The 22,554-nt window shown below is 43.4% G+C and overlaps 1 protein-coding gene across 2 annotated transcripts in view; it reads left to right on the top strand.

Annotated features, from left to right (window-relative positions):
- Window positions 1–22,554, top strand: part of LOC122929443 (adhesion G protein-coupled receptor E3-like) — a 174,870-nt gene that overhangs the window by 144,449 nt on the left and 7,867 nt on the right. For both annotated transcript variants that reach the window (XM_044283007.1, XM_044283008.1), the window contains 5 exons: window positions 1,457–1,635; window positions 2,359–2,529; window positions 3,441–3,644; window positions 12,587–12,822; window positions 13,685–13,748. In XM_044283007.1, the coding sequence (XP_044138942.1) occupies window positions 1,457–1,635; window positions 2,359–2,529; window positions 3,441–3,644; window positions 12,587–12,822; window positions 13,685–13,748 (854 nt within the window). The remainder of the gene's footprint in view (window positions 1–1,456; window positions 1,636–2,358; window positions 2,530–3,440; window positions 3,645–12,586; window positions 12,823–13,684; window positions 13,749–22,554) is intronic.

Raw genomic sequence — 22,554 nt, forward strand, 5'->3', positions numbered from 1 at the left:
GCCATCTTTATTCCCAAGCCCGGCGATGCAGAGGTAAGTCCTTACCTGTGCCTGTGCCGCCAGCCACTCTGAAACACATACGGTCACCGGGAGCAGGCAGTTCCGAGAACAGCCTTCAGGTAAGGACTTACCTCTGCATCGCCGGGCTTGGGAATAAAGATGGCAGATCGCATGTGTTCGTCGGCGAACACTGCGAACTGGCCATCACTGACTGTATGTTCCATGCTATGCTGCTTCTGCTGCCGCTACTATTATGGCTATATGCCTCTGATTACTCTGCCCTCCCCACGCCCACACTACACTGCTGCTCCCAATTAAAAGAGAGAATTTTTCTACGCTTATTCACAACAAGCCACATTTTCTTCTGACCATTAACACTTGTGCATGTCATATGGCCAGGCATTCTCATCCTGTCAAAGCATAATTTTTGGATGCTTGGTCCCCCAACAAGCAACTTTTCAAAAAAATGTATCCCATAACACTGTGGGTGTTTAAACGCCATCTGCCCCTGATAAGAGAACATTGTTATAAGCTTTAGAATATGAAAAATCATAAGGCTACTGTCACACTAGCGTTTTTGCTGGATCCAGCAAGGCTCAGCAAAAACACTTCCGTTACTGATAATACAACCATCTGCATCCGTTATAAACGGATCTGGGTGTATTTTCTTCAACATAGCCAAGACGGATCTGTCATGAACACCATTAAAAGTCAATGGGGGGCGGATCTGTTTTCTATTGTGTCAGATTGTCAGAGAAAACGGATCCGACCCCATTGACTTGCACTGTGGGTCATGCTGGATCTTTTTTGCTCCGCATCCCATGACGGAAAAAAAAAGCAGTTTGCTCTCCGGTATGGGAACGCAGCTAAATGGAATGGAATACTTTTTGGAGCATTCCGTTCTGTTTAGTTAAGTTTTGTCCCCATTAACAATGAATGGGACAAAACAGAAGCGTTTTTCTCCGGTATTGACATCCTATAAAAATAAGAAAGTAGCCTAACATATGTGCCATCAAACATCAGTTTACCCATAGCTATGTACTGTATGTCAGTGTCACTTAGACAAAAAATTCTAGAGGGTATTATTTACCAGTTTCTAGGGCAATTGGAGGCAATCTGGTTTGGTCCGAATCAACTTGGGTCCGAACCAAACTTTTTGAAACATTCGGCAAACCTGAACCAAAAAGAACCTCCACAGGTTTGCTTATCTCTTTGGTGCTGATGCATGATTGTCGACCTAATATGAAACTTATTTATGGATGCACTAAGTGTGCACCACTTTCAATATAAGATGGTGCACTATAATATTTGACTTTTTATGAATACTAGTCCTATGCATTTTAGATTGTAAGCATCATTTGCGATTGCTGTGTCTACCCTCCAGATAATAGTGTCTGACTACAACATGTGTGCTGTGCCTATCGTTTTCATATACTGACTGCCTTTCTTCCATTAGATGGTGGTGTTTTTATTGTCTACAAAGGCCTCGATTCCAGCTTAAATGGTAATATACTCGAGTCCTCACAGATCTCAGAAGATGATGATGACATGGCTATAGTCAATTCAAGGGTGGTCACTGGTGCCATTACAAGAACTCTAACTTCACAAGTGACATTCAAGCTTGCTCATATCCGGGTTGGTATATTGAGGAATAAGATTTGGTTAAAGTGGTAGTTGACTCATCTGGACGTTTATGGCATAGCAATAAAATATTCCATAAACATCCAATAGGTGTGGGACCTGCTCCTGTCTCAAGAATGAAGCTCAACTGGGAACAGAGAGGATACAGTGCATGTGTGGCTTACTCCATTCACTGATATGGGGCTTTCAAAAATAGTAAGCGCATTATTTTTGGAAATCCCATAGCAGTGAATTAATAAAGTCATGCCTGCACAGCATCCTCTCTATTCCCAGCTCAGCTCTGTTATTGAGATAGGAATTGGTCCTAGAGGTGGGACCCCCACTTATTGGACATTTATGGTATATCCTATCGGTATGCCATAAGTGTCCAGTTGGAACAACTCCTCCAATGTTGGATAAAGAGTGAGCAATGCATTTTTTAATGACAACAGTTGTTTGAAAGTCTCACTGTTCTCTGGAGATCTTGCATCAAAAGGTACGACAAAACAAGTCAGTATTAAAGAATGAGGTACAGGAGAAGAAGCTGTGTTTTTACTGAAATATCTGAAAAATATGTAGGCCTTCAAGAAGTCAATAGTAATCCTTCCACCAACCCACCTATCCATTCCACAGCAGAATGGAAAATCTTTTAAGTTTCATGTGTTTCGATATTGTGACTGTCCTCAATGCTCCTATATGTTAGGAATACAAGGAATTGCTTAACGTTTATCATTCCAGAGTCTCAAGAATTTTCACAATCCGGTGTGTGTTTTTTGGGACCCTATAAAGAATGGTTGGAGCAGAGATGGTTGTATCACCAAATCTTCAGAATCTAATGATACACACACGACCTGCTCCTGCAATCATTTGTCCAGCTTTGCAGTAATCATGGCACCATTAGGACTTGAGGTAATTAAATGTTTTGTTCTGGAAATTATGCTGTTTTAACCATGAGAAAGGACAGGATTTTTTTTTAATGAAAAAATAATAAAGAGCGGAGATATGGGAATTATGAGGGACAAGCAGGGAAAATTCCTTCTCTCTCTCCCACTTGTAAATTTGGACAATGCTCAGTGAGAGCAGATGAGCATTTTGATGTCCCACCGACATTTTGATGCGGGCATGGTTAAAATCAAGATAGGTTATGGTTTGCTGAAATGGTGAATAGCCTTGAGATTGCTCTCATGACCATATTTTAAAAGGTGCTATCAGCTGATTATACTGTATAGTTGTAGCAGAACCATTTTTGAAGATCATGCTGTGGTCTCTGTCTACCACTGATATCTGACTGAGATTAAACGTCCTCACTTCTGGGCAGGAACATCAGTAATCCTTCAGTGGAAAATTGCCATTAATGCACAGTCCAACTTTACGGTATGCAATTTTGTTATCCTGAGAGGTCAATAATAAATGTGCTGCAACTAAAATTGCCAAGGAGGAATCCTTACAATGAATACATATTCCTATCAATCCAAAGCTTAGAGTGTGAAGGAGTGGTTTTTAACCAAGATGGACTGCCCAACCAATATAAAAGAGAATTGTCTGGAGGATACAGTCTCTTGCACAATAATGGGTCTAAAGGTCCAGAAATCAAATTTGTAGGTGACTTTGGAGCCAATAACTTATCACAAGGGTCTTTCTCTTATAGGATGATACACAGATAACCTATTAGATCTTAAGATATGTCCTGTGTGTACGATAGCAACAAAGGTTATGATGCAATGTGGAATTGGCCTTTAGAATCATGCCATGTGTTTAGGCAAAGGATTGAACCATATAGGTTCTAACTCTGCTAAGCAATATATAATTTTTTTTTACAGGACATACAGGACAATCATGCCCTTACCATTCTTTCTTATTTTGGCCTAATTGTATCTGTTTTATGCCTGGCGCTGACTCTTCTCACCTTTGTCTTTTGCCGCACTCTGAGGAGCGCTCACACATCTGTCTTGACCGCTCTGTGCAGTTGTCTTTTCCTTGGCCAGGTTCTATTTCTAGTGGGAATTAATCAAACATGCAACAAGGTAAGTCACCCAGAAATTCACTTATTCTGCATCCTAGTCTCTAGTAAATTTGCAATTAAAATGAAATGCTGTGGAAACATGTTGAGCCATACATGATGGAAATGTCTTATACATGGTGAAATACAGCCAAAACTCCCACCTTATTTATTTTAATAATTACAGGGTTAGTGTCTAAGTTAAGGTCTTGCATGGTTGGTCAATATTGCTTCAGCTCTGGCAAAATACAATTTCCTTCTGCATTTCTGATATAAAGAAACTAACTGTTCATACAACTTTGCATAGATCAGTAGTGCAGGTCAATACAAAAAACCTTGTAATATATCTTATCAGAAAAATATGAATCTTTCCACTCCCACCCCTCAAACTAACATTCTCTGAGACCGACTGTGGGCTTATTCATTTTTTTTCCCTCCCTACTTTATAGACTTCTATGGGCAGCATGTAATCTGACACTTTAGTGAGCTGTCAGTCTTCTATTTGCCTCTGAGAATGTTAGTTTAGAAGGTGGAGTAATAGAGCTGATAAATAAAAAATACATGTTTCTATGATAAGACACATTGTACAGTTTCTTATTTTCACCTGTATATTCATTTAAAGTTGTTTGAAAATGTAGTGACTATTGAAGAGAATGGAACATGTAATATTTATCAATTACATCTTTCAAATGCAGCCGGTTGCAGGTAAAGTTTGTCTGCTTTGGACAGTTATTTATTTATTTTTCTCCACAAGGGTCCCTGACAATCATCTGTAGCGCCGGCTGTATACCTAGTATGGTCCTCAGAGTGCCTGATGAAGGGCGATTATTACGCCTGAAACGTTGCAACTGACAAAACCACCTATTCCGGCTTAAATAACATGAAATAAAATCATTTAATTATCACCAAACAAAGGAGTGCTGTCTAAATATTTGTGACAATCATCTGTATGGTGACTGCCAGTCTTCGTGGACTTAGATTCAGAAGGGGAGCCTGCCGGGTCATGCTGGACCTCCCTTTGTCAGCACTCCTTCCAGAAACTAATCAATCTTAGCTGCCACCACTCGTCATATCAGGCTGATGAGACAACTTTGCATTAAATATCACCAAAGTACACTCTACAACTGCTAGCATTCACAGGGTTAATAACTCAATATAGGTAACGCTTCTTCTAAGGTCATGGAATCGTTGGAACACAAGAAGGCTCTTATTAAAGTGAAGTTTCAATATCAAAAAAGGATTTGTTGGTACTATTTTAGGGTACATATGATTTTTGGTTGCTCTATATTACACTTTTTGTGAGGCAAGGTAACAAAAAAGAGCACCGTTTTTATTTAATATTTTTTTTACGGTGTTCACCAGAGGTGTTAGTTCATGTGATATTTTTATACAGCAGGTTCTTATGGATGCAGCGATACCGAATATGTATACTTTTTTTGTTTATTTAAGTTTTACACAATAACAGCATTTTTGAAACAAAAAAAATCATATTTTAGTGTCTCCATATTCTGAGAGCCATAGTTTTTATATTTTTGGGCTATTGTCCTTTTTTGCGGGATGAGATTACCGTTTGATTGGTATGATTTTGGAGTGCATATGACTTTTTGATCGCGTATGGCTTTTTGTGGTGTAAGGTGACAAAAAATTGCTTTTTTTACACCGTTTTTATTTTTATTTTTTTACGGTTACGGCGTTCACCTGAGGGGTTAGTTCATGTGATATTTTTATAGAACCGGTCGTTACAGACATGGTAATACCTAATATGTATACTTTTCTTTTTTTCCCCTATTTTTTACAATTTTTATTTTATTTTGGGAAAAGGACACTTTTTTTTTTTACTTTAAACTTAAAAAATTTTTATTATAAAAAAAAAATACTTTTTCATATTTGTCCCACTGTGGGACTTCACCTTTTCAGGGTTTGATCCCTGTTTCAATTCAGTACAATACATTCTGTATTGTACTGAATTGAACTGTCAGCGTCTTAAACAGTAAGACGCTGACAGTAGCCTAGTAGACCCAGCCCTCAGGCTGGATCTCCTGGGCTTCCGTAGTTGGCAGGCCCCGATGCCTGTGGATGGCTAAGGAGCGCAAACCTCCCATATGCTGCGGTCCATGCTGCTGATCACGGCACAGCACATGGGGGTTGTTGACAGTGTTTACGACCACTTGCTGGAAACCAAGTCTGCCTCAAAATCTTTGTATTGGAATATCTTTTCGGGTATTTACCTTAGCAATTTCATATTACCGCCATCCACTCCGTCTGAATGTCCCGCCCACGTGCCTACTAAACATGGCGGAGGTAATGACAGGATGGCTGTAGTTATCTAATTGCTCTCTGTTACTAAGCTGGGATCGATTTGGTTTTAATACCATGGAAGCATATCCGTGGCTTGAGTTCTCAGGAGGAAGCACGTGGCTCAAATATGGATTTGGCCATTTATTTCTTCCATGTACTGTATATTGCCAGATAGTTTTTTTTTTTTTTAAGTGTGACCTCAGTGGAAAGGACACTAGCCTTTTCCTGACCCCTCTAACGGTTCTGGTCTGTATCACGCTGGTATCTGACATCTTCACACTTTATGATAGGGGTCTCTGCAGGGGCGTTGCTAGGGTCTCAAAAGGTTCGGGGCCCAAGCCCCAATTAATATGGCCCAGTTCTTTAAGTCATCACCCCCCCCCCCCCCTCCCACCTACACACCGCATTTTGCTGTACTTGCTATACAGCAGCACATACCTGTCACATCCAGTGTCTCCCAGGTGACATCTCCTCCTCTGTCATCATCAGCGGACATCTTTGACTTCCTCACTTTTCTATCATCATCCCCCCAAACTAGAGTCCCCACAGTGTTATCCTACTGCTTGTTTTGCCCCCCAATACCCCCAGATAATATCCTGAAGAAAAATGTGTGCCCCCATAGTAATGCTGCCCCCTTCAGTGCCCCCAACCATGATAACGCTCCCCAAGAGTGCCCCCATTTGTAATACTGCCCCCTACAGTGCCCCCAACCGTGATAACGCTCTCAAAGAGTGCCCCCTTTAGTAGAAGAGCCCTCCAGTATTAATAATACCCTCACAGAGCCCCCAGTAGAAATAAGGCCCCCTATTGTTCCCCCAGTGGTAATAAAGCTCTCTACAGACCCCTCAGTAGTAATACGGCCCCCAAAGTGCTCTTAGTAGAAATAAGGCAGATCTATAAGTCCCTCCTCTAGAGCCCTCAGTAGTAATAAGAACGCCTATAATGTCCAGTGGATTTGTAGTGCACCCTGTAATTATATTCCTCCTTCCACCATAGAGCCCCATGTAAATAACATCACACCATCTTTCCAGCCCCCTTCAAAATACAGTCCCATGTAAATAACATCACCTTCTCCCCAGCCGCCTTCAACATACAGTCTTAAGTAAATAATATCACCCCCTCTCCAGCCGCCTCCAACATGCAATCCCATGTAAACATCACCCCCTCAACATTCAGTCCCATGTAAATAACATAATTCCCCGCCACCAACCACCTTCAACATACAGTCCCATGTAAATAACATCGCCACTTAACATTCAGTCCCATGTAAATAACATCACTCTCTCCCTCAGACCCCTGTAACATTCAGTCCCATGTAAATAACATCACTCCCTCCCACAGCCGCCATCAACACACAGTTCCATGTAAATAACATCACTCTCTCCCTCAGACCCTGTAACATTCAGTCCCGTGTAAATAACATCACTGCCTCCCACAGCCCCCTCCAACATACAGTCCCATGTAAATAACATAATCCCCTCCCACAGCCACCTTCAATGTACAGTCCCATGTAAATAACATAATCCCCTCCCACAGCCGCCTTCAACATACAGTCCTGATGTGAATAACATCACCCTGCCCCAGCCACCTCCAACATGCATTCCCATGTAAATAACATCCCTCACTCCCACAGCCGCCATCAACATACAGTCCCATGTAAATAACATAATCCTCTCCTCCAGGCCCCTCCGACACACAGTCCCATGTAAATAACATAATCCCCTCCCACAGCTGCCTTAAACATACAGTCCCATGTAAATAACATAATCCCCTCCCACAGCCACCTTCAACATACAGTCTCATGTAAATAACATCACCCTGCCCCAGCCACCTCCAACATGCATTCCCATGTAAATAATATCCCTTACTCTCACAGCCGCCATCAACATACAGTCCCATATAAATAACATCACCCTGCCCCCTCCAACATTAAGTCCCATGTAAGTAACATCACTCCCTCCCACAGCTTCCATCAGAATACAGTCCCATATTAATAACCTGACCCCCTCCCCAGCCACCTCCAACACACAGTCCCATGTAAATAACATCCCTCCCTTCAGCCCTAACATACAGTCCCGGTAAATAACCACAACTCCCAGCATTCCTCTGCCTTTCTCTTCACTTACCTCTCCTCATGTAGCAGACCTCACCACCAGTGGCGTGCCTAGGGGGCTTGGTCCATCCAGCGTGCCGGCTCTCGGGGGTGTGCCAAAAGCAATGAGTGCTTCCTTCAATACAGATGGAAGGGCTCATTGCCAGAACGCTGGCGCGCACATACTGCGGCAGGCCACAGGAGCGCATAGTTCCCTGCCCCGCCGCCAATCACCGCCATAGGCTTCATGCCTAGTAGGCCTGAGGCCTATGCAGTAGTGAAATCCTGCCGCAGGCATGCGTGATGATGTCATTGCGTGCCTGTGCCGGGACGCAGCAGCACAATTGCAGGTGAGTATTTTTAATTTATTTATTTTTTTATGAGCCAACTTTGGGGGAAGATATGGGGGACATGGGGGGGCACACAGGAGGACATGTGGGGTAAAAATATTATGGTGGGATACTGTGTGGGGGCAAATTATTATGGGAGGGATTACTATGTGGGGGCAAATAATTATGGCAGGGATTACTATGTTGGGGGCAAATTACTATATGGGGCACTGTGGGGTAAACTACTGTGTGAGGCAAATTACTATATGGGGCAGTGTGTGGTAAATTGCTATGTGCGGGGCAGCGTGGGGGAAATTACTGTGGGGGGACAGTGGGGGAGAAATTACTGTGGGGGAAACTACTGTGTGGGGGGAAGTACTGTGTGGGGGACATTACTGTGGGGGCAAATTACTTTATGGGGGCAGTGTGGTGGGCAGTGTTGAGGAAATTACTGTATGGGGAAGTGTGGGGGAAATTACTGTGGGTGGGGGGGGGGAAATTACTGTGGGTGGGGGGGGGGGGAAATTACTATGGGGGGATTACTATGCGGGGCAGTGTGGGGGAAATAGTATATGGGGGCAGCGTGGGGGGCATTGTTATTGGGGAGGCACTGTAGGGGAAATTCTATTATTTCTGGGGACACTATACAGGGATTATTACTTGGAGCACAATATAGGGTGTTATTATTACTGGGGGCACTCTAGGGGACATTATAGCTGCTGTAGACACTATAGGGACATTTAGGGTAATTTATCACACTGATGTAAAGTAGAGCTGGCTTAGTTACCCATAGCAGCCAATCAGATTCCACCTTTTAATTTTTGACAGCTCTTTTGGAAATCCAGTTCTACGTTACACCAGTTTGATAAATGACCCCAATTATGTCTACTGAGGTCACAATTTTTTCACCAGTATAGTACCTGGGGCATTGGGGGGCACAACTGGCACAGTATTGGGGGTGGCAGCAGGATGACACTGTGGGGACACCAGGATCGGGAGGTTGATGGAAAAACTGAGAAATCTAACGTGTCTGTGGTACAAACTCTGTAGAGACAAGATGCGGCTGAAAGAATTTGTCACGGAGGAGAAGAGGAAAGAGAAGGTCTACATGACAGGAGATGTCCCTGGATGTAAGAGGTATGTGGTCAAGTATTGGGGGGCAGGGGGGGTGCCAGAGAAAGGACCCACCCCGGGTGCCAAACACCCTAGGCACGCACTCCACTGCTCACCACAGCTTCTTCTCCCAGGTCTTCTCTTCACTGCCATCCTCTCCTGCACTGGTCACATGATGGTGACATCATCGCAGGTCCTTTTCAACCACTGCCTGTTTTACTGGTCACTCATCACAGCCCCTTCAGCTTTTCCAGTGCATTAGATGTAATTGTATTGCAGTCCTGAGGACGCCAATACAGTTATATCTAGCTGACAGGCAGGACATTCGGGGCCTGGGACAAAACATCAGGGGCCCAGGCCCCAAATATTTTAACCTAGCAACGCCCCTGGTCTCTAGTTTTCTGTGTTGTTCCATCTTGCTACTTTTTATTGCTGCAATCTCCGGCCTGGACGGACCTGGAAGAGGTGATGACCCCCTACAGGAATGTAAAGGGAGGGGTTGCTTACTCCCAACAATCCTAACAATCTGGATCCCTCGCTCACCACAGTGACCTGTCACTTGGACCACAGCAATCAGTTGTATTCTGCAAGGGAACAAGGCAGATCATATTCAGTTTCCCTGCAGTGTCACCAGAGGAATATGAAGCATTTTATGGTTGTAGTTACTTTCTATCCTAATTTGTAGTTACTTTCCTCTCAGTTGTGATCAGCTTTGGGGAAATATGGCAGTAAGAGGGTCAATTACTATCAGAAATATGCCTATATTAGGCTTTTTTCTGACACAGGCCTGTCTCATTCATCATTTTCTACACCTGTTTTAGGGGTAGAAAATGTTCTAAATTTAAGTCAGCAAGGAAGTAGGCTAACATTTAGACCAGCGGTGGATATGGCAAAGGAATGTAGATGCTGGCACCTCTACATAACTTCTCCGTATCCATTGCCAGCTAAAGTGGCTACTAAGACCAGCGTCCAGTCATAATAAATAACCCCCCCCCCCCCCCAAGTCTTCAATTTCACTTTAGCGTCATCACATGGCAAATTAAAGGGGATGTACAGGTTCAGAGCTGAACCCGGACATACCCACAATTTCACCCAGACAGCCCTCTGATATGAGCATCGGAGCATTTCATTTGAAAGGCATTTTATGGAGTTCCTGTAAAACGGCTAGGGCAGTGCTAAAGCCCGCCCATCAAAGCCAGTGACGTCATCGGAAGCCTCCGCCCAGCAGTGTGTTATTATAAACAAAAAAAGCCCTTGGGGAGAGCATGGGAGCATAAAATTCTGGGTATGCCCAGGTTCAGCTCTGAACCTGGACAACCCCTTTAAACATTACACAGTGCCCACTGAAATCGGTTGTCTGTATTCGAGTGAGAGCAAGACATAGTTTACAACCACTTTATATTCTGGCCATAAAATGAGAGTCCTGACCTCCCCTCTTCCAATATCTCAAATGAAAATAATTGTTCTAAACTCAAATTACCAAACCACTGTTATATTGATTCTAAAAACTGAGCTCTTGTATTACCCTAGACCTGGGGGTACTACCAATGTAAATTGTAAATAATGTAATGTCATGCTATACACTTGGTTCACCAGCTGGGATGGGGTTGGCAGTGTTTTGCAACAGTAATAGAATTTACCATTCCCTTCCTCCTTTCTTGATGGAAGAGGGCTGCTCTGACTTCCTGCCAAGGGGGGCAGAGCTAGTTAGTGAGTTAGAAAGTATAGAGAGTGAGGATTAAGGGAGCCTGCGATCCAGCTCCTGCTCGTCCAGTCCATGGTCACCCCAGGGGCAGCACATCTAGAAGGAACACTGCCCCCAGAGAGACTGCAGGGTCTCAGGCTACATACAATTTGTAAGCCATAGCATATTTCTGTCAGCAAAGTGATCAAGCAATCAAGCTACACAGACTCTGCTACAAGATGCAGGGAAACACGTCAAGACACCACCACCATAGTTCAGGGCAGGCATAGCTAGAAGCCTGCATCATACAGTAAACACCTACTGCCACAGGTGCCAGGGTAAAGGCGTAGGGAGAGGAATCGGGGAAAAAGACCTTGTCTGCTAGCAAACTTCTGTGTGTTATCTTCTGCCACATTGCAGTTTCTCCTCCCAAATAATGAGGTATGGTGGCTGGCAGAGTACAAACTAATGCTGGATGTGCTGCTATTCTTTTTCACTTACTCAGGGACAGACTGGGAACTTAAAGGTCATGGAAAAAGACCTAAAAGTGGCCCCATACTATAGGGGGCTCCAAATTGACAGAAGGTGGGGCAACAGAAGTAGGTGGGGACAGCAATACCATAATGCAGAACAAAATACTGCCTCAGTAGAGCCAAATACCACAGTGCAGCACAAAATACTGCCACCCGCTCCACAGTATAAAACTATATCATTGTCCTGAGTATGTTGCAATACATGAGCAATACAGTTGAAATCAGGAGTGCACATGTGGCCGCAGGCCAGGTGCCTAAATAACTGATGCTCTTACATTAATTAATGCTGGGAGCATCAGATCTTTATGTATCTGGCTGGTGGCCAAGAGGAGGGCACGGGTTGCAGAACATTTCCCTGTAGGGTCTATGGCCAGTTCACTCATGCACTCAGTAAAGAAAGATATATTTTGTTCTATAATCTCTGCTTGGCTCCTTAAATTCACAGGGAACCCCAGGGAGCTCACAGTGACACAACATCTAATCAGGACCACTACCTCCTCCATCCTCTGTACTGGTTCCTCAGAGATTAACTGGACTCTTAGCTATACTTTATAACAGTGATGTCTTTATTTCTTCAGTTTCAGGTGGGCAGGGAGAGCAGGAATTCCTGAATAACCATGACTCTTCTCAGGTGGCCGTGATTCTTATCCAGGCCCAGTCTGCAATGATTGTGATGTTGGTTCTCGGCAACCACTTACTTTTAACTTTTAAATGACAGACCGCCGAAATCAACTCACCTGTCTCTACTCTATGCTGCCTTTAGTATTGGCAGAATAAAGTTGATGACAGGTTCCCTTTAAATAAAAATATATTTGGCACATTTTACTCCAATGTACGTTAATAACCAATGACCCACCCAAGTTCTTCGTAAAATGTTTTTCATGCTTCTCATGCCACCTTCTTTTCCATTCTGTCCAGATCCTGTGCTCAGTCATTGCTGGTGGACTTCACTTCTTATTCCTCAGTGCCTTCTGCTGGATGTCGATAGAGAGTGTAATGTTGTTTATGACTGTGCGGAACCTAAGAGCTGTGAATTACATGACTTCTCACCGGTCTAACTTCCCAATGATGTCCTTGTTGGGGTTTGGGATTCCCGCTTTGATTGTTGGGATCTCTGCAGCCATAGAGGCAGATGGCTATGGAACAAATCAATAGTAAGTCACTTCCAGCCTTCTCTTCAGTCTTGACTTTGAACAATAAGGTATTTTTTTTATGATTTTAGACTCACATTTGTTCCACTATAAAATATAAATCTATGAGTTTGTTGAACATCCTATTCTAATGCCATGGTCATTACTATATACAATAGCCAGGTCCCTTTTGCGGTCACAGCTTTTACTCTTCTGGGGAGGCTTTCCACAAATGTGTCTGTAGAAAATGATGTCGATTTGGCCAAAAGAGTTTTATCAGGCCAAACGCTGATGTTAGATGACAAGATCTGGTCCCATCTGGTAACCCTCAAATGTATAAAAACGGCAGGTGTTTTGTTTCAAGGGGTTGTCCGGGTTCAAAGCTGAACCCGAACACAACCAATCTGCACTCATTCACAATGAATGAGCGGAGCATCTGAGCTTTTCACGCTCTGATGCTCTCCCTTGCCCTGTGCTGAATTGCGCAGGGCAAGAGAATTTTCTTGAGATCCAGTGATGTACCAGGCTCTCCATGGATAAGCTAGGTGGAAGCCTCTGCCAAGCAGTGTCCAAATGTAAACAAACAGCCCTTGCCCTATGCAATGCAGCGCAGGGCAAGGGGGAGCATTGGAGCATGAAATGCTCCAGTCATTCATGGTGAATGAGTGCAGATCAGGTTGTGTCCGAGTTCAGGTCTGAACCCGGACAGCCCCTTTAAGTGTACTCATGTATGATCTGCAGAACTCATGTGCTTCTGATAAGGTCCTTTATATGGCTAAAATTAAACGATTGTGAAAGGTACTGTTCTAGTCATAGAAAAGTATATTAGATGTGTAATATGACAAACCACCATAATGGTTAGCATTGTATCATATATTTTTTACAGTTGTTGGCTCAGACCCAACTCTACAATTTGGAGTTTCCTTGGCCCAGTCGCTCTGGTTATCGTTGTAAGTACATATAGTATTATCAGACTGATCGTCTATCTAACTAACCCTTTTTATATGCTTCTTTACATATCAATATAGCTAGATATAAGCATTATACAATGCATCTAGAAATTTTCATAAAAATGTCCATCGTCCACAATGAAGACGTAAAAGTGTATTACGATGGCAGATTTTCTGCCCGATGATCCCTAACATTAGCATACGAACACAGATGAAAAATGACCAGCGTCTTCCTTTATGCAAGATTTATTTCCAACCAACACAGCAGACAAGCCTTTCTCAAGCCATATTAAAATCCACAAATTGTGAACATATATACTTCCCACAAGGGGTTGTGCCAAATTTTCCTCCAATGAGCGTTTAATATACATTTATACCTCATCATATATATCATCATACAGTGTTAACCCATGTAATAAATCACCTTATACATCCTCCTCTCAACAACATTAGTGCACAAGTGAGCTGCAGTATGGCTGCCACCGTCCGTCTCCTCAGCGTCCCTGACAATTCACTGCGCATGTCTCTGCTCATCACGTCTTACATCACAATCTCTCCTACTGCGCATGTCACGTCCCTTCTTTTCATCTTCACACAACTTTATTGGCAGGGACAACGGCATAACAAACATTGTTTCCGCATTATATATACTATCATATCTACCGCAATGTGAAGGAGTAAAATTTTAACTCCTTCCACAGCGATTCTATAACCCTGGACCCTGTACATATACTGGATCGTTGTAATACATATTCAAATACCCCTACATAACGCCAACGTCCCGTCCCTGTCAGAGTGTATTTACTATGGAGACATGCGCATATTGCCAACATTCCGCAGCTCACTGTAAGACAAAAACATAACCCGATATTAGCATATATATACTCTAGTGATTCAATTGCTTAATAAAAATACACCATATATTTCTCATTTAGTGATTAAGTTGCTTAATAAAATACACCATAATACAATATTATAAAATACATTATCATCCACCCATAACATCCCATATACACAGGTCTAGACCATACAAGGATAACAGAGGCGTCATAGGCGACTCACATTGTATTCCACATTCAAACCCCTCGGCTGTAATGTCTGCAGCGTGTGAATCCATCTGAGTTCCTTCTTTCATAGAAGGGCTTCCCTGTCCACACCCCTACGTAATGGGAGTACGGAATCAATGAACCTAAGCCTCAATTGGTTTACAGAGTGCCCTTTCTCTTTAAAATGTTTCAGTATCGGCAACTCCATAATCTCCTATCTAATGGTACTCTTATGCTTGTTGATTCTCTCCCTAACCTCCATAGTTGTTTCTCCTATATACATCAAGCAGCACAGACATGTTATTGTGTATATCACATAGTCTGACCTACATGTATACCTTTCTTTAATCCTATACACGTCACCACTCTGTGGGTGAGTAAATGTATCGCCTATCACCAGATTTCCACAATTACAACATCCCAGACATGGGAAATTTCCTTCTCGTGGTGTCATTAGATATGTCTGTCCATCTTTTTTCATAGACCCAATGTCTGATTTTGCCAGCCTATCCTTCAGATTCGTATTCCTTCTATACGACATCAATGGTTGTTATTTAAACTCCATCACCTCAGGGCAGCCCCTCTCTAACATGATCCAATCTTGTCTCAAAATATGTGCTACACTTGGACCTAATCCTCCAAATGTGGACACAAATGGTATACGCGTCCCCTTATCTTGTTTCTTTCCCTTATTCTTTTTCTTTTTCATCACACCTCCTCCCTCCTCACATGTTAACATCTGTGTGCCCAGTCTATGCAGAAGGGCACCTGGGTATCCCCGCTGCATGAACCTAGAACACATCTCATCAATCCTTATCTGTATTTTAGCCTCATCCGATACAATACACCAAACCCTCAAGAGTTGGCTCCAGGGCAAAAAATCCTTCATATATTTCGGGTGATTACTCCAAAAATATAACATGTCATTCCCATCAGTTGGTTTCACAAAATTGTCTGTCTTAATCACTCCATCCTCTATGTATACAAGCACATCTAAGAATGGGATTGATTGTTGTGACCTCGTCATAGTAAAGGACAACCCTTCCACACTCTGATTCAGATAGTTAAAGAAGTAAATTAGATCATCCTCCTCTCCTTTCCATATCATAAAGATATCGTCGATGTAGCGCCACCAGCACTGGATGCGCCCACCAAACCTGGACCCATACACGTACCGATTCTCGAACCGCCCCATAAAGATATTTGCATAAGTCGGGGCCACATTCTATCCCATCGCCGAGCCCCTCCTCTGCCAATAGAGGTCGTCCCCAAAGAGGAATTAATTCCTCCCAAGGACTACCTCGAGCAGTCCGGGTATCAGCTGTGCACAAGGTGGAGCACATCCCGAGTTGGCCAGCGCCACATCGACGGCATCCAAACCTTTCTTATGTTTTATGGACGTGTATAATGACACTACATCCAATGTCACTAACTGGTAACCCTCCACAAAGGCTATTCCTTCCAATTTTGACAGGAAATCTGCAGTGTCCTTCAGCTGTGGCAAATAGGCGAAGCACTTTATCCAGAAAAATGGCTATTGGGCTAAAAATAGATCCCCCTCCTCGACACAATTGGCCTGCCAGGTGAATCATTAAGATCCTTATGTATCTTCGGAAGTGTATACAATACTGATGTAATTGGTTTCTCCACAATAAGAAATTTACTCAAGTCATTGTCTATATCATAGGCATCATTTACCTTCTTTTCTATTATACTTTGAATCACAAATGTGGGGTCCATATTCAGCACTGTATACACTTCACTATCCCCCAATTGTTTCCAAATCTCTGCCCTATATTTTGCCGCATCCATCACCACAACTGCACCCCCTTTGTCCACTTGTTTGATGACAATTTTTTTTTATTATCCATCAATTGTTTTAACGCATCTCTTTTCAGTCTTGAGAGGTTATGTCCCGGACTTCCCATAGAGGATCCGGCCCTCCTCAATTCAGCCACCCTGCGAGTCACCAACTCAATGTATGACTCCACAAAGTGATTGTCTTGAGGAGGGGCAAATCCACTCTTGAGCCTTAGGCCACAATCCCTGAGACACATCATATTCACATGACAAGGGGTACTCCTTATCTCATTTGGTTTATCAGAGAAAAAGGCACGTAATCTTAAACTGCTAAAGAAGCGCTGTAAATCAAGATCCAATTGAAACCAATCCACTTTTTCCCACAAGGCAAAATAAAAGTCCCTTATTTAACACATTAATCTCTATTTCTGTTAATTCAACTGAGGATATATTTACCACCAAACTCAATTCTGAGGATTCTTTTTGGTTATCGGGCGTGTCCTCTCTACTTGATGCTTTGGGAAATATTTCCCCCTTCTTCTGGGAGCGCCGGTGTTTCCTTCCGCCCCTTCTGTTCTTCCTCCTTGGGCCAATTCTCAACCTCCTAAAAAATCAGATCTCATTGACTCATCCGTAGAGTCCGAATCACATGTTGTAAAACCAAATTGTGTACATCCAAATCTCCTTCCTCTCTGTCTGAGGGCCACCACCCTGAGATCTCTGCCAATTATAGACCTTACCGGTCTTATAGTCCTGCAAATTGTGATGCCATTTATCCCTTCACTCTTTCTGTTTCCATTCTATATCTCTGAATCCGCCGAGTCCTCTTTTCTTTAAAGGCTGTAAAATCGGCTGTTGTCATTAAGCCCTTAATATCCTCTTCCAATGTTAGGATGGCAGCTTGTGTAGTTATTATTTCCTTTTGGAGAAATTCAACATTTAAAATAATCACTTCAAAGGCATAATTGTTGTTTACCAGTTAAATATTTTTTTACAAAACTCCTCATTATCAGGGAACAAATTCGGTCTTAAATTAGACCTCATACCACGTGGTATATGTTGGGTTTTGTAATACTCCAGGAGTGTATTTAGATGCAATTCAATAGTCACTGCTTTTTTACTCTCCTGTTCCAACTTTCTTTTCAACAGCTCTTATGAGGATGCACTTAAAAAGGTCACATTACCCTTAGCAGCCCTCAAAAAGCCCTGTATGTCCTCCTCTGTATACGAGTATGTGTTGGTATTGTACTTGCCATTTTTGTTATTGGGCCCAGGGATATATTCTTCTCCTCTCCGGGATTCCCTCTGTGCACGTCCTTCAAGTCCAAAATCAGAAAGGTATATTTCAAGGACAGCACCAATGTCCCAAGTCTTCGGCAGCGTCACGGTCACCAGCAGTGAGACTCTTCCCCCGCTGTCTTACAGTGTTTGTTATGCCGTTGTCCCTGCCAATAAAATTGTGTAAAGATAAAAAGAAGGACGTGACATGTGCAGTAGGAGAGATTGTGCCGTAAAACGCGATGAGCGGAGACATGCGCAGTGAATCGTCAGGGACGGTGGCGGCCATACTGCAGCTCACTTGTGCACTAATGTTGTTAAGAGGAAGATGTATAAGGTGATTTACTACCTGGGTTAATACTGTATGATGATATATATGATGAGGTATAAATGTATATTAAACGCTTATTGGAGGAAAATTTGGCACAACCCCTTGTGGGAAGTATATATGTTCACAATTTGTGGATTTTAATATGGCTTGAGAAAGGCTTGTCTGCTGTGTTGGTTGGAAATAAATCTTGCATAAAGGAAGACGCTGGTCATTTTTCATCTGTGTTTTTATGTCTATTATTGACAGCGGGGAAGAGTCTCTCTGCTGGTGACCGTGACTCTTCCGAAGACTTGGGACATTGGTGCTGTCCTTGAAATATATCTTTCTGATCCCTAACATTAGCAATCATAGAACTGCTGATCGCCCAGTGAAAGAGGAAACGCTCGTTCATCGGGCAATCCAGATCTTTCAGCATGCTGAAAGATCAGAATTTGCCAGAGGAAGATTGTGCTGCCGCCGGCAAACCACTGTACAGCATGGGGACATGCCATGGCATAACGATCACTACTCCCTATGCTGCGGAGGAGATCGCTGCGTGTAATAGCAGTGGTCTCCTCCATTAAGGAGCAGGCGATTGCCGGGGAGGAACACTTGCCTCCCGGAAATCGCCTGCATGATCGGGGTGTCTAATAAACCCTTAAGATTTACTTTCCTAACTACCTTTATGTATTACATCATACCATTTTATAAAGTGTGAACTAGTGAGTAGTTTTTGTATTCCTACCATAGTCCTTGTGGTCTAGAGTTGCTGTAATTCCTTAACCAGTAACCAACCTATTTGGGGTCTTAAAGGAAGTCTGTCACCAGGAAATTCACTTATAAACCAGGCACAATGAGAGAGATTTATCAAGACAGGCACTTTCTGCGGTGGTCTTGATATCCTCTGTGCTGCCGGAGGATGCTCCTACTTTATGATGAGGCACTCGCCTTATAAAAAATTATCGCATGCTCTGAAAGTCCATGCGCCTAAATAGAAAGCTGCTTTAGATTTCTGGCTTCATTTGCACCAGAAAACTGGTTTAAATGAAGATAAATTTTTCTCGGCTGTTGGCCATGCCCCTTTCCAACCCTTGCCATGCCACCTTTTGGAAAATGGGCGAGGGCTGCATAAAAAGAGGAACTTGCGTGGCCCAAGCCACTCTGTGCACCCTTGGTCCTCCTGCTTCCACTGTCAGCTCCTCGCTCTTTCTTGTGTGGCAGGACCAGGCAAAATGACTATGCAGTTACCCGAAGGAGATGGAAGTGATGGCAGAGAAAACAGGAGGAGCAAAGGTGCACAGAGTCGCTTGGGCCCCCCCTTAGTGCACTTAACTGCTCATTTGCATATGGCTTAAAAGTACTTTGTCTCAAGAATTAAGCAACAGATCACTAAGTGAAAGGTATCATTACATTCAGCTTGAGCTAGCCCTACATGGTATTGTGCCTGGTCTAACAGTAAATTCCTGCTGACAGATTACCTTCAAGCAGTCCTTTCTATTGCCATATTCCAAGAGTCATAACTTTTTTATTTTTCAGTCAATATACTGTATGTATATGAGGGCTTGTTGCTAGGGATTGTGTTGCTCTTAATGGCACCATTTTGGGGTACATATAATGGATCGTATACTGACTGCAATTACTTATGCCATGTTCTCATAATACTACTTGCCTGTCGTCATTATTTCCCTACTGATACTTGGCAGTTGTATTTGACCAAAGTTCATATAGTCGGGAATGCCTAGTAAATAGAAAAGTAGAAGATACCAAAAATGAGAGACAAAGGAAGGTCAAAGAGGCAAGCCGAGGTCAGAAACACAAGATATCAAATAGCGATCAGGAACTGCAATCAAAGAACCAAGCTAGTGAGCCCAAAGATTATCACTGGTACTGGTGTATGGCCAGGAGGGCATTTAAATTGAGCGCCGAGCCCTGGATCAGAACCTGATGGCTTTATTGGTCGGAAACACAAGCTACACAGTAATAGAGCAGCTGAGCTGTCAATCAGCCGACTGCTAATCTCCCCCAGCGCACACAGGCTGCGGGGAGAAACAGAACATTCCATCTGGTTACTAAGGGTGTGGTTACATCACCCGGGGGCATGGCTCAGAAGCGCGTCTCTTGACACGGCCTTGCTGAGGCTTAGGATCGAGCCGCTGGAGCCAGGACAAGTAAACTTTAATACAAATAACATTTTTATTTTGCAGTCAACAACACTTATAGGAGGCTTATTTTTTGCAGGACGACTTTTGGGGTATTTGCAACTTTTTTACTACTATTTATTCCTTTTGTGGAGGCAGAACGATTTATTTAAAGGGAGTCTGTCAGCAGATTTACCCCTTTTTAACAGTTGCCATTATGCTGTAGCTGCAAAACAGACGATTAACACGGTACCTTTATATGCTTTGGTGGACTTTTAAATCTGCCAAAAACGAACTTTGATGCCCCGGCCAAGGAAGTTATCGCATCGGCGCGGGATCTCGCTGAGGGGGAGAGACAACAGATAGGCGAGCAGAGGAGGAGGCTGGGCGGGGATAAGAGCCGAAGAGGCAGAGCTGCCTGGATTCCAACACGGTGGACTCCGCCCTGGGCACTTGCGAGCCCTCATCAAAGTTCGTTTTTGGCAGATTTAAAAGTCCACCAAAGCATATAAAGGTACCGTGTTAATCGTCTGTTTTGCGGCTACAGCATAATGGCAACTGTTAAAAAGGGGTAAATCTGCTGACAGACTCCCTTTAACTTTTTCATGCAATATTTATGCAGTCTGACAAGGAGACTTGAACACGCAATCGCTTGTTCAGTTATACATCAAGCCCGGGAAGTGAAGACAGAGAGGATAGTAGTCGTACTCACTGTGCTCACTGTTCACAGTCCTCCCTCCAGTTCTCCTTTGGGCCATGCAATAAATGATGGCCGCATTCACTTTTCTCTCTGGGCCAGTGGCGACTCTAGGAACAATATATAGGGGGGGGGGGCACAAAGATACCACAGTCAAAAATGGGGGGGCAGTAATAATTTTCACCACTTAATCATACTACTGAAAAAAATACGAGAGAATTGCGGTATGCAGGGATACATTTATAATAAAACAATGTACTTACAATTGAAGCTATTCAGTCGTCTGCTGTGCCGTCCTCTTGCTTCCGCGGATTCTTTCCCCTCGTTTCTGTCTCTCCTCAGTGCGCCGACGCAGTGTTATGAGGGATCTGTTGATGACACTGTTATTATGCCTCTCATTAGCCCCCATTATGCCTGTCATTGGCCCCCATATCATCCCCCATGCCTCTCATTAGCCCCCATATCAGCCCTTATGCCTCATTAGCCCCCATTATAAGTCCTTATGCCCCATTAGCCCACATTATGCCTATTATTAGCCTCCATTATGCCTCTCATTAGCCCCCATTATCAGCCCTTATGCCTCATTAGCCCCCATTATGCCTCTCATTAGCCCCCATTATGCCCCCAGCAGCCTAATTTTTTATAAAATAAAAAACCACTTACCTCTCCTGCTCCTCGCCGCCCGCGATTTTCTTCCTCCTCCGTCGGCTGTGCTCTGAACTGGCGCGCACAGTGTGAGGTCACAGTGCGCCCTCACACTGTGCGCAGCCCTGCACAGCTGACAGCCGAGTACCAGGAAACGGTAAGTACAGAGCGTTCGCCGCTTCCCGGTTCTTCGGTACTAATGAGCGCTTCCATAATGAAAGCGCTCATTAGTATTTACCAGTCATTGGGGCTCAAGAGGCAGCGCAGCTGCCTTGGGGAATCAGCGGGGACAACGGAGTACAGAAAAAATGATCAGGCCTGTTGCTTATAATGAATAAAGTCTCTTTAATTTGATGATAATAGTAGTAGCACAGGTAGCAGCAAATTCACAGTTTAGTGGTATTTTACTGAGCTGCAGTACCCTCAATAGCAGTGTATACGCAACAAAGATGGAGGTTGTAGTATTCCCAGTCTCTCTGTCACTCTCTCTTTCTACAGTCTTTCCAGGTAATCATAGGTGCACTATACTGGACTTGGTAACTCTCCTTCTGCAGTTCCCAAACTGAGCAATGCAGATTAAGATTTGGGTGGTCACCCTGGATCCCAGGTTGGTAGGTGCCTGATCTAGATTTGCCTCTCACAGTAGAGAAGTTGCATGCCATAAACAATCTGTACCTCACTGATGTTATCTCGCATGGCCTTGCAGGTTCTAGACCTTCTCAAGATGTCTGTTCTGCTTTTCTCTGGAGTACTTTGATGTGGAAGTTGTTCTTTAGCAGCTAAAGTCTCAGAGACAGCAGTTCTCTGGAGCTTTAGGCCTTGCATGCAGAACTTTCTCACACACATCTTTACTCTTCCTCAAACTTTACTCTCTAACTAGGGAGTGAACCTT

This window comes from Bufo gargarizans, chromosome 2 (assembly GCF_014858855.1).
Source record: "Bufo gargarizans isolate SCDJY-AF-19 chromosome 2, ASM1485885v1, whole genome shotgun sequence".
NCBI classification, from domain to species: Eukaryota; Metazoa; Chordata; class Amphibia; order Anura; family Bufonidae; genus Bufo; species Bufo gargarizans.